This window comes from Neomonachus schauinslandi, chromosome 14 (genome assembly GCF_002201575.2).
Source record: "Neomonachus schauinslandi chromosome 14, ASM220157v2, whole genome shotgun sequence".
NCBI classification, from domain to species: domain Eukaryota; kingdom Metazoa; phylum Chordata; class Mammalia; order Carnivora; family Phocidae; genus Neomonachus; species Neomonachus schauinslandi.
Window position 1 is genome coordinate 86,154,249 of NC_058416.1, and position 18,891 is coordinate 86,173,139.

General features: G+C 38.9%; 1 protein-coding gene across 1 annotated transcript in view; it reads right to left on the reverse strand.

The window, feature by feature from the left end:
- Positions 1 to 18,891, reverse strand: part of MPHOSPH9 (M-phase phosphoprotein 9) — a 57,648-nt gene that overhangs the window by 14,201 nt on the left and 24,556 nt on the right. The window contains exons 11-15 of the mRNA XM_021698555.2: positions 18,056 to 18,143; positions 16,263 to 16,478; positions 4,864 to 4,911; positions 3,895 to 3,959; positions 2,391 to 2,492 (exon numbers count right to left, since the gene is read on the reverse strand). Coding sequence (XP_021554230.1) covers positions 2,391 to 2,492; positions 3,895 to 3,959; positions 4,864 to 4,911; positions 16,263 to 16,478; positions 18,056 to 18,143 — 519 coding nt within the window. The remainder of the gene's footprint in view (positions 1 to 2,390; positions 2,493 to 3,894; positions 3,960 to 4,863; positions 4,912 to 16,262; positions 16,479 to 18,055; positions 18,144 to 18,891) is intronic.

An 18,891-nucleotide genomic window follows, 5' to 3' on the forward strand; every position in this document is an offset into this window, starting at 1 on the left:
CGAAGGCAGACGCTTAACGACTGAGCCACGCAGGCGCCCCTTTCCAAACATTTAACAACGTAAAAACCACTCTTTGCTCACGGCCCTACAAACACGGGCAGCAGGCTGGACTTGGGCTGCGCTTGCCAATCCCTGATCTAATGTACGCACCGTCACACTACACAGCACCGTACATAAATATATCACAATATGTTAATGTTCCAGCCGCAAGACATACAGGCCACTTTCACTCTACACAACCTTCCCAACGGATGTGCACATCTGTCCCTCCATGCAAACCACTCTCCAGGCCATCAAGGCCGGGCTGGCGCACCTAGGGGTCACCAGTCCCCTCAGTTGCTCTCTCGGCAGTGTCTACACCATTGGCCACTTCAGGGTTCCTCCGAGCACCCTGGCAGCTCTTTCTCAGGTTCTTGTGCCAACTCCTTCTGGCCCCAACATCAAAACATCGGGGGGTCCTCAGAGCTTCATCCTACACCAACCTCCCACCACACACCCATCATCTATCCCAGAGTCAAGCACTACAGACAGAATAATTCTAAAATTTGTAACTCCAGCCTAAGACCCTATTTCTGAATTCCAAATGTAAATTTATAATCACCTGCTTGATTCCCACTCGGAATTCGTATGAATCTCAAACTAAAATATTCGAAATGGAAATTCTGATCCTTACCCCATGGTCGGCTCTTCCCATTTCTTCCCTAGTTCAATATGTGGCACCTGGAGTTGCTCAAGACAGAAACCAAGGTGTTATCAGACACCTCTCTTTTAATCTTGTCATCTCATTCTTAACCATGTTCTGTGGATTCTATCTCCAGAATCTCTCGGAAACCCTTCTCTTCTGTCCATTTCTATGGCCAGCACCCAGTGAACACCGTTTCTCCTAACATTATAACTGCCTAATTAATGTGTCTGCTTCTACTTTTCCTCTCCATCTTCTCCTCATGGCAGGTGCATTAAAAATATAGAAATCAGGGGCACCTGGGTGGCTCAGTCGGTTAAGCGTCCGACTCTTGATTTCAGCTCAGGTCATGATCTCAGGGTCATGAAATTACACCCCGCATTGGGCTCTGCACTGCGCCTGGAGCCTGCTTAAGATTCCCTCTCTCCCCCTCTCCCTCTGTCCCTCCCACCCTGTTTGCTCGAGCTCTCTCTCAAAAAAAAAAAAGAAAAGAAAAGAAAAGAAAAGAAAAAAATATCAGATGACCTAATTTTACCACATAAAACCTTTCAAAGGCTTCCCAACAGACTTAGAGTAAAATCCAAACTCTTGACCATGGCTTAGAAAGCGATGTACGACAGTCTATGATTTCATCTGGAGCTATTTCACCCCTTGCTGGCAATATTCAGGTCACATAAGCTTCCTCCAGGTTCTTTAAAACATGTTAAGCTCTTTCCTACCTCTGGCCGTAGTAAAGCTCATTTCTCTGCCTGGAACATGCCCCTCCCTCATGCCTCCCACACCAACAACTCAGCACAGGGCTTACCTCCCGGACTACAAGTCATGTCCACAGAAAGGCCTTCCCTGACCCCAATCTCACAGCACTCTTGTTGTTGCTCAAATGTTCAATTTCAGTAACTTACAAAATTTTTTCTTTAAATAATTCACTATGTTCTAACTTAAGGTCAATGAACAAAGATCTAGAAAAAGTTTCTCATTTGACAATGACATAGGTTAAAATTTACAATTAACACTCTTTCTCATACACATCAATATTATGACCTTATGATCTACTCATTTAACATTCTTTACAAAATCATACTAAAAACCAATCTAATATGAAAAAAACTACGCTATAAATGTATCAAGATAATGCTCTGAGATTACAGCAAAGCCAATTTTGAATAAAAAACTAAAAAGAAAAATTCATACAACCTAATGAAGATCTATCTTCATAGGTCTGCCCATTAACATAGGAATAAAATTTCTGGAATTTTAGGGCTAAAAGACTTTTTGAGATGTTCTAGCTCAATGTCCTTGTTTTTAGAGATAATAAAATTGAGCTCCAAAAAAAAACTAAGTGATTTGCCTAAGGTCACACAGCTGGGCAGTCAACAAAGAAAACATTCCAAGTCTCTTTACACCCAATCTGATTCTATTTCCTCCTTTTGGCAAATGCCCCCGCATGAGAGGTTTTATGATATCTAATAATTAGATGGTTTTACTTTCCTGTTTTTTTAAGTAAGCTCTGCACCCACCACCCTGAGATCAAGAGTCACATGCTCTACTGACTGAGTCCCAAGCGCCCCATAATTAGATGCTTTTACACATCTACATTCTATAATGAGATTTAACTCTGACTTCCTATGACTTAGACAGATGAGCTTCTCAGTTTAATGAAAGGCTGCACTTATTTCTAGCTTTACAGAGATTAAACAAAATAACTTACTTGGCACGTGAGGATCTCATGGGAGTTTTAGAACTATGGCGAAGACTTAACATATTTTCATGCTCTACTTGCTTGACCTGAGCTTCAAGTTTTGAAATTGTTCTAATTCAAAAGTAAAAGGAGAAATTAAGTACACAAGTTAAAATATAGCTCAACTACAAATTACTTATTTAACAGACGCTTCTAGAAAAGGGGTGACAGAGGAACTGCTGGTCTGTAAGCCTTTTTCAAAATAAAAGCTGAGCAAAACTGGAACATAAACTGAAAGGCAAATACATTAAACTCTACAAAGAAACACGCCATATACTACAATTGAAGGGTAAGGAAACAACAAATGGACTTTATATAGACAAGTTAAAAAAATTTATACATTTGACTACAGGTCAAAACACGGTATAAATTAAATTAAAAAATAAAATAAATTCAAGGATTCAGTAAATTGCAATTCTAACATGTTTAATTCTAAACATATATATTCACGCATATAAAATATACATAGGTAATGTTTTCACAAAAAAGGAAGCAGGTTTAATATCCAATAAAAGAGCTAGTAAGAACTTCCTCATTTTTAAAAGACACAGAGGCTAAACTATCTTGAAAACTATCTACCGACAACTTACCTCATCTGTGCCATGTTCCGAATAAAAGCCTATTTTCAAGTTTACCAAGAGAAAATAGGACTCTGGCCAATTAATTGCTTTGAGGTTATCTTGGCATTCTTTCTGTTCTTTTAAACTTTGCATATGTCTTCGTCTCATCTTTTAAGCTCAAATTCTTGCCTACCCTGATGTAAGGAAGGTTTGAGAAAGAATAGCTCTAACGGGCTGATGCTTTATGCCAATGTGATAAGGAAGCTATCAGCAGAACTGAATGCATCACAGAAAAGACCTGAGCAGATGAGAAGGCCAGACAGCGTTTATGTTCTCCCCGATAGGAAGTCCTGAGGAGTGCAGTAAAATCTCCAAATAAGGGACACATCTCCAAATACAAATACAAAAACATGCTCCAAAGCCAATTAGAAATATCTAATCATTTGCATAATGAAACACATAATGTTTCAGGAAATGCACACTCCTCAAACACAACCAATATACTCTAATCGTTTAAAAATCTTCTTCGGCTAAAATCAAATGTATTTCCAGGTCAGGGGAGATTAGGATAAAACCTGATCACAAAGTGCCTAAAAATCCTCAAGAAAGGGGGCGCCTGGGTGGCTCAGTTGGTTAAGCAACTGCCTTCAGCTCAGGTCATGATCCTGGAGTCCCGGGATCGAGTCCCGCATCGGGCTCCCTGCTCGGCAGGGAGTCTGCTTCTCCTTCTGACCCTCCCCCCTCTCATGTGCTCTCTCTCTCTCATTCTCTCTCTCAAATAAATAAATAAAATCAAAAAAAAAAAAATCCTCAAGAAAAACTTTCTTTTCATTGCTTTCAGTACTGACACATATTTAAATGCTAAAAGAACAAGAGAGGCATAATTATCTTACTAGTAAGAGAATACATTTTACCTTTTCAAATCAGAAATCTGAGTATGTGCATCAAGCAATTTGTTCTCAGTTGTATTTAATGTATCCTATTAAGATAAAGGAAAAATTCGATAAGTGAAATATTCAGGATATATTCATTTTATTTTAAAATACATAATATGAAACCAATCTAAGACTACACCATAGAGCTACAAAAAAAATTATGCAGATACTCAGCCAATATAGCATCAACCATGAGCCAGTATATAATTCAAGGGAAAAACTGAGAGAACATAACACTGGTTTATACAAAGAGCCGTACATATATCCCCTGTAATAACAGGTACAGCTTATTAAGCTTTGCTTGATTACAAGTAAGCCAGTGTTAAAATGGACATGTTTTAGCCACAGCTTGCCCAAAAACCTCCGTAAATGGCAAAACAGATACCTGTGCTGGTGAGATTTTAGATGTCCTGACCGGCTCCTGAGCCCCCAGAACACCTCCCTGCCTTCCTCTAACCCTGAATGACCACAACCCTGTATCCTATGCAACAGAAATACTTTGGACCCCACTTACAGCATCACTGTGGGGTTTCGCTGAATTCAAATAGGTAGTTCCCAAAGCTTTCATTAAGAAATAAAACATAATAAATTCAACCCCACAAAAAGCGAATACTTTAAAAAACTTCGTATTTAAATATTATTAAATAATTATTTACATGTATATCATACCTTATACTCTTCTAAAAATTTCATCTCAACTCATCTCAAATGCAATAGCCATTCAATATTTGTTAACATAGATCTGAAAATTTATGACTTAAGTGGGCAAATATTTGAAAATAAGGATATTGACAGAGAAGATGAAGCAAGTGGTCTAACTCAAGCAGCTAAATGGGGATGGAGGATGGGGAGAACAGAGGGGGTTATATAAAGGGTCAGCCCTCTTCATTTCCAACCCAGTGCTTCTACCCCTCCATGAAGCTCAGAACATGAATGATCAACCATTACCTTTACTCTTTCGTGTTCTTTTCCAAGGGACTCATATTCTCCTAAGAGCTACAAGGAAAAACAAAGAAATGTACCACAAAATTAAACATTATAACATCAACTCAGAGATCGTCTATAAAATAGCTGTCCATACAACTCTTCAAAAATGCTAAGGTCTTGAAACAGAAAGGTTAACACTCTGTTCCAGATTGAAGGTGACTAAAGGGATAAGAGGAGTGAATATAAGGCATGATTCTGGGTTGGATCCTGAACTGGGAAAAAAGTACCATAAAATAATAATTTAGATGTGAATTGCATATTTGATTTCTTTACTTTGATTTGTCTGTGACTATGTACAGAAGGCCCTTGTTCTTAGGAAATACATACCAAAATGTAGGGGTAAAGGGGCATAATGTCCACAACTTACTCTCAAATGGTTCAAGAAAAAAAAATGCATATGGGAACGAACATATATATACAGGAGGTGATAAAGTAAATACGGCAAAATGTTAACAACTCTGATCCTAGGTAAAAGGAATAGGATAATTCTTACAAGTTTTCTGTAAGTTTGAATTTGTTTCAAAATAAAAACAAAAATTACATAGTATCAGTCAAGACCCTTTAAGTAAGTAGTATTTTGAAAGATTAAAATTTGCATTCTTTTTTGAATTGTATACTTTTTTTTATAAATTCCACAGAGTAAAGGCAAAATCCCAAGTCTAATATAATTAGGTAATTTCCTTAAAAATACATATATGTGAGACTTATTAAAGAATAGAGAGTCAAAGAATTTTCTTTTTATCCTAAGATCCCACTAAACAATGAGGCAGTTACAGAGAAATCAAGAGCTGAGTGCAACAAAGGAGAGATCTCAATGAAGATGCAACAAGGCAGAGGAGGCCATAAGCTTCAGTGCCTGTAAATGGGATGCTAACGGTGAGCAGGCTGGTATCTTCATAACCCTGAGAGGCTCAGGACTTCAATCTCAGGTTCAGTAGTAGGTAGGGTGGAAGCACAGGCTGACCAAAGGGAACTGGTTAAAAGTCTTTCGGTTGAGTGGCCAGAGCCTAGGGCAGCAGTGGACTGCCCAGCCAGGCGACAGGACACAGGAAATGTGAATGAGAGACGAATGCCACTCTGGAAATCCAAGTCTCACAGGTGGAGGAAGCAAAGGGATAAGGAGGTGATGATTAAGGAAAAGTTTAAAACAAGCAAACAAAAAAACCCAACTTGGCTCCCCATCCTTCACTGCCACCAGAGCATAAGAGACCGGGAGACTCTTCTTTGGGTAAACCAAACAATCCCAGAAAACAGACCTCTACATAATCACATCTGGAGGTTCCCTAACCAAACGGCTGGTCCGTCACTCTATGACTGCTTATACGGAAAGGCTACTAGGCTACTAGGAAATAGGCCCCATCTGTGCACAGAGAGTCTCCAAATGGCTTTTGACTGCCTCCCCCTTAAATGTGAGTCTACAGTAAAGGAACACTTTTTTTTTTTAAAAAGCAAAAAATTCAATATGAAGCTGACTTCAAAATGAAAGGTTAACTCAGAAAAAATAAATCAAAACTAAAGAAAGCATTAAAAAAGCTATTAATATCCTCAGAGAAATCAGGTTATATTCAAAAAACAAGACAAGAAAGCAATAAAAAACTAGCAACTGAAGAACAAGAAACAGCTCTTAGAAACTAAAAATGAGAGCGAAAATAAATGTAATACTAAGACAAGGAGATAGAGAACAAAGAGGCCATGATGGAAACTAAAGCATACGAAAGTCTTAGAAAAATCAACCCATGCAATACAACATTTACTGGCAAAAGTTCCAGAGAAAGAGAACACAGAAGTAAGGAAATCAACAGAGAAATAACATTAGCAAGTCTATAGAACCAAAGGACAATAATTTCCAGATTGGAAGAATCTGTGCCTCCAACAATGAATGAAAAAAGACTTGTATCAAGGCATATAATGTTATGGAATTTAAGGATACCAAGGATAAGAAGATGCTAAAACTTTCAGAAGGAGCTTTGAACTCATTTATAAGGAATGAGAAACACATTTACTAAACGCAATGGGTGGTCCTTGATTGGGAGTGTGAATTAAAAAGCAAAAACCAAAACATCTCTGATGGACATTATTTAGACAACTGGGGAAATTTGAATATAGACTGTAGATTAGATACAGTATTGCATCAATATTAAATTCCCCGAGTGTGAGAACTGTGTTGAAATTATGTAGGAGAACGTCCTTGTTCTGACGAGACACCTGTTGAAGTATTTAGGAGTGAAATCTCAGTGTCTGTAATTCACTCCCAAATTGTTCCGCAAAAGGAAAAAAATCTGTAATGTTGTGAAGACATAAAGCAAATGTGGTAAAATATTCACAATTGGTGAACTAGACAAGGAATATACAGAGGTTTTCATCATACCATCTGTACCATTTTTCTGTAGGCTTAAAGCTTTCAAAATAAGAGAGATGGGGGGAAAGGAGAAAACACAAAAGACACAGGATTGAGACGGGGGAGAAAGGAAGAGAATCAATCATCAGGTATATTCTCATGGCAACATAAAACAATGGGACAAAATCTTTAAAAATCTGATGGGAAGAAAACATACCCTAGAATTCTATACTCTTAGCCAAATGATATGTGAAGGACCTAAATCTTCATCCATGATAATTATGGATAATGTTAAAAATTCAAGAAATAGGGGCCCCTGGCTGGCTCAGTTGGAAGAGCTTGCGACGAGGCGCCCTGTTTCTTTTTTTTTGAAGTAATCTTTTCACCCAGTGTGGGGTTTGAACTCAAAACCCTGAGATCAAGAATCGCATGCTCCACCAACTGAGTCAGCCAGGCACTGCAAACGCAGTTTTTTTTTTTATAAAATGTGATAAGCTGAAAGTAATATTTACATGAAATAAAATGGCAAAAATATTTTTAAAAGATAAAAAAAAAGTTAAGGAAGCAGTACACCAAAAATCAAAGCTCATTATAAAATGCTAATAATTAAGATGATGTAGTTTCCTTTCAGGAACAAATAAACCAGTGAAACAGACTAGGGAGGCCCAAAACAGACTCATCCAGGAAAGGAACATAATATACAACAGAAGTGGCATTAAAAGTCAGTAGGGAAAAAATACTCTATTAAAAAATGGTGCCATCAGGGGCGCCTGGCTGGCTCAATCAGTGGAGCATACGGCTCTCAATGCTGGGGTCGTGAGTTCAGGCCCCACACTGGGTGTAGAGATTGCTTAAATAAATGAACTTTTTAAAAAAATGGTGCTGTGGGGCGCCTGGGTGGTTCAGTTGTTAAGTGTCTGCCTTCGGCTCAGGTCATGGTCCCAGGGTCCTGGGATCGAGCCCCGCATCGGGCTCCTGGCTCGGCGGGAAGCCTGCTTCTCCCTCTCCCGCTCCCCCTGCTTGTGTTCCCTCTCTCGCTGTGTCTCTCTCTGTCAAATAAATAAAATCTTTAAAAAATAAAAAAATAAAAAATGGTGCTGTGACACTTGGTTAATCATTTGAAAAAACAACCAAGTTCAATCCCTATCTCACACCACACATAGGAGGCAGTCTGGGGATAGATTAAAGGCCTAAATGTATAAAGAAAGGCTGTATAATTTTCGAAGGCAATATACAGGATAGTAATTTTCTGATCCTTGAGTAGGAAAAGATTTTGTACACAAGACATAAAAGAGGCCCAAACCAGATATGAAAAGACTGTATTTTGGACATTAAAATACAAAACTTGGGGGCGCTTGGGTGGCTCAGTTGGTTAAGTGTCTGCTCTGCCTTCCACTCAGGTCATGATCTCAGGGTCCTGGGATGGAGCCCCACGTTAGGCTCCCTGCTCAGCAGGAGCCTACTTCTCCCTCTCCCTCTGCCCCTCCACCCATGCTCTCGCTCTAATAAATAAAATCTTAAAAAAATAAAATAAAATACAAAACTTGTACCCCACAAAAATAACACCAGGTGAAATGCAAGCCACAAGCCAAGGGAAGAGAACTGCAATACATATTAATTAACCATTTCGCATCAATCAGACTGGCAAAAATTAAGAGGTCTGACAACAGCAAGCATTGGAAATAATCTAGAAAATAAGAATTCTCATACATTACTGGTGGGAAAATGAACTGGTACCACCATTCCAGAGAGCAATTTAGCAGTACCTAACGAAGATGACAGTGTTCATATTCTAAGTCCCAGCCACTACACACAGACCTACCTAGGTTCAGGGGACAGACTGTATATCCCCAAAATGGCAGTAGCAATTTCTGCTCAAAGTCTTCCAGAACCTTGCCACACCCATCAAGAGGTGGTATCTATTTCTTCTTCCCTTGAACCTGGGCAGGTCTTTGAGATTATTTAAACAAATGGAATGTTGGGGTGCCTGGGTTAAGCATCTGCCTTCGGCTCAGGTCATGATCCCCGGGTCCTGGGATCGAGCCCCGCGTCGGGCTCCCTGCTCAGTGGGAAGCCTGCTTCTCCCTCTCCCACTCCCCCTGCTTGTGTTCCCTCTCTCGTTGTGTCTCTCTCTGTCAAATAAGTAAAATCTAAAAAACAAAGACAAAAACAAAAAACAATGGAATGGGACAGAAATGATGCCGAAGGATTTCCAGGGCTGGGTCATAGAAGGCTGATGGCTGTCAGGACACTCTTTCAGAAGGCTGGTCAGTAGCACTCGGTCGTCATGCTTCGAAGAGGCCAAACTAGCCCACGTGGAGAAGGAATGCAGCCTTAGTCAACAGCCATCAACAACCAGCCCCCAGCCTTTGAAATTCCAACTGAGGTCCTAGAGGTTGCAGAGCAGAGACAAGCTGTCCCCGCTGTGCCCAGTCCGAGTTCCCAGACTACAGAGTCCATGAGCAGAGTATGTCCAGTTTGGGGGTCATCTGTGTTGTGACTCTGGTAACTGGAACACTACCCGAGAGGTACCTGCACAGGTCTGTACAAGGAGACCTGTTTAGGAATGTTCATGGCACTGTTGCTCTTAAGAGCAATAAAAAGAGGGGCGCCTGGGTGGCTCAGTCGTTAAGCGTCTGCCTTCGGCTCAGGTCATGACCCCAGGGTCCTGGGATCGAGCCCCACATCAGTGTCCCTGCTTGGCGGGAAGCCTCTCCCACTCCCTCTCCCGCTCCCCCTGCTTGTGTTCCCTCTCTCGCTGTGTCTCTCTCTGTCAAATAAATAAATACTTAAAAGAAAAAAAGAGCAATAAAAAGAAACTGACAAAAGGAAAAGAGAAATTGTGGAAGATTCAGAGTGAGTGGACTTCTACACAAGGATGAGAACAAATGAACTAGTGCTAATGCATCTGCTTCAATAGATCTTACCAATGAAAACAGTTGCAGAATAGTAAAAACAGTGTGACGGCATTTATAAGAACCTCTACAATATGCCAAATAAAACTGATTAAGCATACACGCACACGTAAGACACAGACATGGGAAGACATTCACACTGTTCAGATCAGTCACTCCCAGGAAGGCAGGGGTGAGCAGAAATGGGTACATGGGGGGTGGGGGGTGGGGGGTAGGGGCTTCGACTGTATCTGTTGTATTTTAAATCTGAAGATGAGTGGTGGGTCCACATGTAAAATTCTTTTCATATACCTGAAAAACTTCAAATATGTTTAAATAAAAATGAATAAAATCTGCATGTATCAACATGGTAAATCTCAGAAACAATACTATGGAAAAACAGGTTGCAGGAGGGGCACCTGGCTGGCTCACTGGGTAGAGCCTGTGACTCTTTATCTTGGGGTCATGAGTTCAAGCCCCATTTTGGGCGTGGAACCTACTTAAAAAAAAAAAAAAAAAAGGTTGCAGGAAAGTATATGTGGTACAATACAATTCATATACAGTTTAAGGACACATCAAACATTACTATATATTGTTTACAGACACATGCATATGAAGCAAAAGTAGAAATGCAAGGGGAAAACCAAGAGCATATGCAGCACAGCAGGTAGGAGAGAAAGGACTAGAAGAGAGTATTTCAATTATATTTACGGACGGCTGGTATATGGATGTTCTATATATCACTCTGTATACTTTTCCCTATGCTTAAAATATTTGACATGATAAATGCAAAGGAAGACAGTGTTATCACTGGCAACATTCATATAATTTCAGCTCAAAACAACATTCCAATGATCCCGTGCTGTTTCATGTTACTCCAACATAACCGCGGTGAGTTGATGAAAAACGATGGCATCCCAGTAGCAGTGAACATACCTAGTGTTAGATCTTCATTTCTTTTTTTTTAAAGATTTTTTATTTTTTATTTGACACAGAGAGAGAGCACAAGCAGGGGGAGCGGCAGGCAAAGGGAGAGGGAGAAGCAGGATACCCGCTCAACAGGGAGCAAGATGTGGGGCTCGATCCCAGGACCCCGGGACCATGACCTGAGCCGAAGGCAGACGCTGAACCGTCTGAGCCACCCAGGCACCCCTAGACCTTCATTTCTAAATAGCATTTTCCACCTAAAGGAACCAGGGCTCCATGGAAAAATGATTGGTTAGGGCTGGGACTGGGAAAGTACAAGATGAGCCTGGAATATCTCGCTGGATAATGCTCAAAGAATGACACGAACATGTCCAAAGGACACAGGAGTCAGCCAGCCTGACACTTATCCTAATGGCCAAAACTAGGACAATGCAAGCATCAAAATTATAACTATAACAACAACAAAAAAGAACTGTAACTCACTGAACAAAATAAGAATTCACGAATCCACACTAATATAAATAACAGAGAGCGGAGAGCTCCTCCTTTCAGTAAAATGTAGAGGAGTAATAGAAGAACCACCATTTGGCAACCACAACAGTAATTACTTGTTTCAGGAAGGACTCCTCAGTGGATGCTAAAGCTAGTGGGTAAAAGTTTGATGAGAAAAAGGTGATTTACAAAGTCTTAAAATATCCCCTAATAGAACCCTCCTACACTGTTGGTGGGAATGCAAGCTGGTGCAGCCACTCTGGAAAATAGTATGGAGGTTCCTCAAAAAGTTGAAAATAGAGCTACCCTATGACCCAGCAATTGCACTACTGGGTATTTACCCAAAAGATACAAATGTAGTGATCCGAAGGGGCACCTGCACCCCAATGTTTACAGCAGCAATGTCCACAATAGACAAACTACTGAAAGAGCCCAGATGTCCATCAATAGATGAATGGATAAAGAACATGTGTTATATATATATATATATATATATACACACAATATACACCATGGAGTATTATGCAGCCATCAAAAAAAGAAATCTTGCCATTTGCCACAATCTGGATGGAACTAGAGGGTATTATGCTAAGCAAAAGAAGTCAATCAGAGAATGACAATTATCATATGATCTCACTCCTATGTGGAAGTTAATAAACAAAACAGAGAATCATAGGGGAAGAGAGGAAAAAATAAAACAAGACAAAACCAGAGAGGAAGACAAACCATAAGAGACTCTTAATCATAGGAAACAAACTGAGGGTTGCTGGGGGTGGAGGGGGAAATGGGGTAACTGGGTGATGAACATTAAGGAGGGCATGTGATATAATGAGCTCTGGGTATTATATTAAGACTGATGAATCACTGATCTCTATCTCTGAAACCAGTAAAACATTATATGTTAACTGAATTTAAATAAAAAAATAAAAATAAATAACCCAATTAAAAAATGAACAAAGGGCTTGAAAGAAATTTGTCCAAAATGATATACAAATACTTCTGAAACCAATAATACATTATATGCTAATTAAATAAAAAATGTGTATATGTATATATATACACGTACACACACATATATATATATCGCCTAATACTTTTTAATTCCAAATGGGGAGATAGAACTTTACAGTGGAGACACCTGGCAAACACCACCTTAACCAAGAGATCAGAGTTAATACCACAACGTCAACATGTGCCTCCTGCTAGGATGTGCTAAGAAGGGCTCAGCTTCCTTCTGCGGTATTCCTGTGCATTCATTCTAACAACCTGAATCTAACTATGCAAAACACAGACCCAAACTGAAGAATATTCTGTAACTGTGTCGTCCAACAGAACTTTCTGCAAAGCTGGAAGTGTTCTCTATATCTGCCCTGCCCAATAGGGCAGCCACAGCCACATGGAACCACCGAAAGAATGATGAAGCATATACTGTTTTAAATGTTTAAGACTTCGAATCATGAGGTGCCTGGGTGGCTCAGTCAGTTAAGCATCTGACTTCGGCTCAGGTCATGATCTCAGGGTCCTGGGATAGAGCCCAGCATCAGGCTCCCCGCTTAGTGGGAGTCTGCTTGTCCCTCTCCCCCTGCCCCTCCCCCCACTCATGCTCTCTAATAAATTCTTAAAAAAAAAAAAAAAAAAAGACTTAGAATCAAGATGAAAGGTATATGGTGGGGCGCCTGGGTGGCTCAGTCGGTTAAGCATCTGCCTTTGGCTCAGGTCATGAGCCCAGGGTCCTGGGATCGAGCCCCACGTTGGGCTCCCTGCTCAGAGGGTAGTGTGTTTTTCCCTCTCCCTGTGCTGCTCCCCCCAGCTTGTGCTCCATCTCTCTCTCTCTCTCTCTGCTGTCTCAAATAAATAAAATCGTAAAAACAAAAAAAAGAAAGGTATATGGAAAGTTTTTATACAATTTTTGCAACTATCTATAATTCTGGCATTAGGTCAAAATAGACATACAAGGAGCACCTGGATGGCTAAGTAAGTTAAGCGTCTGACTTCTCAGGTCATGATCTCAGGGTCCTGGGATGGAGACCTATGTGGGACTCCTCGCTCAGCAGGGAGTCTGCTTAGTCCCTCTGCCCCTCACTCTGCTTATAATCGCTCTCTCTCAAATAAAATCTTTAAAAAAAAAAAAAGTAAAACATACCAAAAGTCTTAAAAATCAGGATCTCATCATGTATTCACACACAAAAATTATACTGTTAATATACATGAATAAGAACAGTAGTAACTAAAATCTTGTGAAGTTCTAATCAAATACGACATACTGAACAGAGTATTTATATCCACTCTCTCCCGAAACTTAGTACTGACAATAAGGAAATTAAAAAACATAGGGCTTGTTGATATGATGTGCTGAAAATGGTACTTTACCTCTGTGGTTTTCCTCCCAATATCCCATAACTACAGTCTAAGCATGAGAAAAACATCAGACAAATCCCAAGGACATCCAACAAAATCCCTGATTAGTCCTCCTCAAAACTGTCCAGGTCATCAAAACAAGGAAAGTCTGAGAAACTGTCATAGCCAAAAGGAGCCTAAGGAGACATGAACTTAAATGTAATACAGGATCCTGGAACAGAAAAAGAACATTAGGTAAAAACAAAGGGAATCTAAATAAGCTATAGAATTTACTTAATAGTTTACTTAATAATTATGTATCAATATTGGCTCATTAATTGTTACAAACATACCATACTAATATAAGACATTAACAACAGGTGAACCTGTAGAGGGTATGTGGGAACACTGCACTTTGTTCTCAAGTTTTCTATAAATCCAAAACTGCTCTAAAAAATAAAGTGCTTTTTTAAAAGTGTGACTGCAAACTATAAATGCTTTCAGATATAGAAGGCTTCAGAATTCATCTCCCATGTATTATTTTTCATACATTCTCCCATGTATTTCTAGAGATATACTCTAGCAAAACAGAGAATTAAACCAAGAAAGAAGACACAGGATGCACACAAGAGATCCATGGGGCGCCTGGGTGGCTCAGTCGGCTGAGCGTCCAACTCATGATTTTGACTCAGGTTATGATCTCAGGGTCTTGGGATCAAGCCCCTCAATGCGCTCTGCACTCAGAGCACAGTCTGCTGGTCCCTCTCCCTCTGCTCCTCCCCCCACTCTCTCCCTCTCTAAAATAAATAAAAATCATAAAAAAAAAAGAGAGAGAGAGAGATCTAATACAGGATCAAGCAAAGACCGTCCCCAGGATGATGGTGAAGTCAAGTCCTAGGCATCTGTGTATCTGAACTCAAGAGCAACCAGCTCACAATGAAGCAAAAGTATCTGGAGGTGGGAGTAAGTGCTAAACAGAGGATACTAAGCAGTTAAAAAAAAAAGGCAATTACCAATTCCAGGAAACATCTAAGTTGTTAGAGAAAGGAAATGTAATCACTGTACACTGCAGCTTAGCTCTGAACAATATTTACACAGACAATAAGACATACTGAATAATGATTTAACTGGAAATGATAATCCATCTTGTTTTAAATCTGAGACATCACTGAATAGAAATCATACCATTACTTTATTTACTATTACTTACTACTAAAAGGGGAAAGAAATGCTGCCAATTAAATAACACCATGGCGTAAAGATGTACACCAATTTCTCAGAGTTGTTAAAATGTAAAAGAATAGCTTCTTAAAATCAATTTAATATATTAATCACATTGAAAGGAGAAAGAAGTATTTGCATTGGGAGCAAATGGTGTAAAAAAGCTAAACTGTGACCGTCCTTGCACAGAAGGAAGTCAATATATAATGTCTAAAATTGATGGGGGGAAAAAGAAAGAACAATATCAGTTTGTTACATAGAAACATGGAGAAAAATGCTAGAAGAAACCGCTAAAAGAGCTGACAGTAAGGGCTTCTAAGGTAGGGGACACCAAGGTAGCAGGGAGGTGGAAAAGACTGCCATTTTTCATTTGAGATTTGCCTATTTAAACCATTTACATGTATTACCTTCAAAAAAATAAATGTAAAAAATCAAAGCAACAACAATAAAATCAAAGCAACAATAATCTAGAGCTATCGGGAAGAAAATTCAACAGCTGAAATACTTGCAGATTTTTTTATGTACGATAACAGAGGATATCAAGAAAAACCTGAGAAAAAAGATATACAACCCCAAACCCAATGCAGTCTCAATGTTATACAAATCCAATTTTTTTTTTTTAAAGATTTTATTTATTTGACAGAGAGAGACACAGTGAGAGAGGTAACACAAGTAGGGGGAGTGGGAGAGGGAGAAACAGGCTTCCCACGGAGCAGGGAGCCCGATGTGGGACTCGATCCCAGGACCCTGGGATCATGACCTGAGCCGAAGGCAGACGCTTAACGACTGAGCCACCCAGGCGCCCCTACAAATCCAAATTTTAAGTGACATTATAGCAAAGTGAAAATATTCAATCAAACCTATTCTAAATCTTGTTCATTTTACCCATCCAGTCACACAGATGTTGATTTAAGATAGCTCAAAAGTTGACCTGCTAGAGGCAAAAAGGCGTGGGAGTGACACCACAGCTTCAAGTTGACTTCCTGCTTCATTAGATAAGACCCAACTGACTCAATTAGGAGGGTATATTATTTCCAGCTACAGCAAAGTTACATAACACAAAAATAAACTTAGAAAAAGTCATAATTGCCTGTAATGTAAAATTACTTTTAGCCTACCCTGCCATTAAGTTTCCATTATTTGTCACTTACATCTTGAAACATTTTGTTTTCTTGTTTCAGTCTCGCTTCTTTATCATCTGAGAGTTTGTAAGCATTCTCAAATGCTTCTTCTAAATCCTGCAGTCGAGATTTTAGTCGAATGATGGTATTGTCTTTTTCTTTATTACTTATTCTCATTTCCTCAATCCGTTCCTGCAAAATTTTGGAAGCACTGCTGGCTGCATTGAAGCGTTCTCTGAAATCACTCTACAAAATAAAAACAAAGATAATAAATTGTTTTTAATTTAAAAAAATAGATGTTTCAATAGCACTTAACAAATTGTGGGCATTAAACTATAAAAGAAAAGTAGTAAAACCTACAAATGGGAATCACAAATTTAATATTTTGTTATGTCTTGGGATGGAGACTAAAAAGGATTACTCTACTAAAATAACAACTTCAGGGGCTCCTGGCTGGCTCAGGCAGTAGGCATGCAACTCTTGATCCTGGGGTTGTAAGTTCGAGCCCCACATTGGGTATAGAGTTTACTTAAAAACAAAATCTTTAAAATAAATAATTTTTTTTTTAAACCAGCTTCATTAAAAAAAAAAAAATCTTCATGAGATTATCATGAAATATAGACACAAAACCACTGTTTGAGGCATTATAATGCTGGACTCACTTGTAGGTCACTTTAATGAAAAAAATAACCATGGCTATCAGGAAAATTATTCTGAAAGCACAGCTGGAATCTGTTGCCTCATGTTAATATTTAGAGAATAATAAAGCATTTCTTACCCTATTTTCTCACTAAGAAAATAAAAAATTCAAAACACAACTGACATGTTAGTATTCATTCAATAATCATTTCTTAAATATCCACTAGGTGCCAGGCAATACAGTGCCAGAAATATAAGATTAGCAAGAAAGGTAAGTCCCTGACCTCAAGAAGCTTCTAGTTTAGGAGACAAAGACAACTAAAAACACATCAAAGAAAGACAAAGAAACAGTGCACAAAACATAACTTCATCTTCCACTGAAACGTTACTTATAAAGTTACATGTAGAAGAATAAAACTTCGTAATGAATGAAAAAAAATTTTTTTTAAGTTTATGCATTCCAGTTATACATCCAAGAAAATTAAAAACATACATCCACATAAAATCTTGTATACAAATATTCATAGCACTGTCATTCATAACGTCCAAAAAATGAAAACCAAAACATCCATCACCTGATGAATGGATAAATATGGTCTATCCCTACAACGAATGTTACTTAGCCATAAAAATAATGAAATACCAATTCATGCTACAACATGGATAAACCTTGAAAACATCATGCTAAGTGAAGGAAGCCAGACACAAAAGGTCATATATATGATTCCATTTACACCAATGTCCAGAATAGGCAAACCCAAAGAACAGAAAAAAGAGTAGTGGTTACTAGGGGCTGGGGAGAAGGAGTTTTGGAGTTAGGAGGGAAAGACTGACGGCTAAGGGATTCAGGGTTTCTCTCAGTGAGAAAATACTCTAAAACTAACTGTGGTGACGGTTGCAGAAGTTTGCAAATATACTAAAAACCACAGAATTATACACTTCCAAAGAGTTTTATGATATGTAAATTATATCCCAATAAAAAAATGAAAATTTTAAAGTGTAAAAGTTTATCCTAGCATAGGAAGCCAGTAGCTTTCAAAATATAAATAAGACATCCTAACAAAAAAAAACCCAAAACACATAGCCAATGTTTTTATAAAACTATTAATTTGTCTCTAAAGTTCAGTTAACAAAAAGGTTTAAGTTTTTAACACTAAGCCACTAAACAACAAAAGAGTACTTACGACTTCTATTTCCAGTAAGTTATTCTTATTTTCAAGTGTTCTCACACGACTGGTAGCTTCATTCAGAGCACTATCTAAATGGCCACATCTAAAAACCATAAATTGAAACAAAAAAATTAGAAGATAAAATCCTTTCCCTTAAAAGCATGCTATAAATCTCATTCTCTAATATATAAACAAATTCTCCAATGTTAGTGAACACTAAGGATGTCATTTTAATAAATACATCCCAATAAAATTGATGATACTATTTTCCAGAGAAAATAACAATATGAAAATATCCCTAATAGTTAAGTGAAAAAAGCTAAAATATGGGGCGCCTGGGTGGCTCAGTTGGTTAAGCAACTGCCTTCGGCTCAGGTCATGATCCTGGAGTCCCTGGATCGAGTCCCGCATCGGGCTCCCTGCTCAGTGGGAAGTCTGCTTCTCCCTCTGACCCTCCTCCCTCTCATGCTCTCTGTCTCTCATTCTCTCTCTCTCAAATAAATAAATAAAATCTTTAAAAAAAAAAAAGAAAAGCTAAAATATGAACAGACATTTGTTTTTTGTTTTTTTTTTTTTTATTAAAGATTTTATTTATTTGAGAGAGAGAATGAGAGAGAGGATGAGAGGGAAGAGGGTCAGAGGGAGAAGCAGACTTCCCACTGAGCAGGGAGCCCGATGCGGGACTCGATCCAGGGACTCCAGGATCATGACCTGAGCCGAAGGCAGTTGCTTAACCAACTGAGCCACCCAGGCTCCCTGAACAGACATTTGTATACCCATGTTCACAAAAGCAAAATGCACACAAGCCGAAAGATGGAAGCAACTCAAGTGTCCAGAAGGATGAATGGATA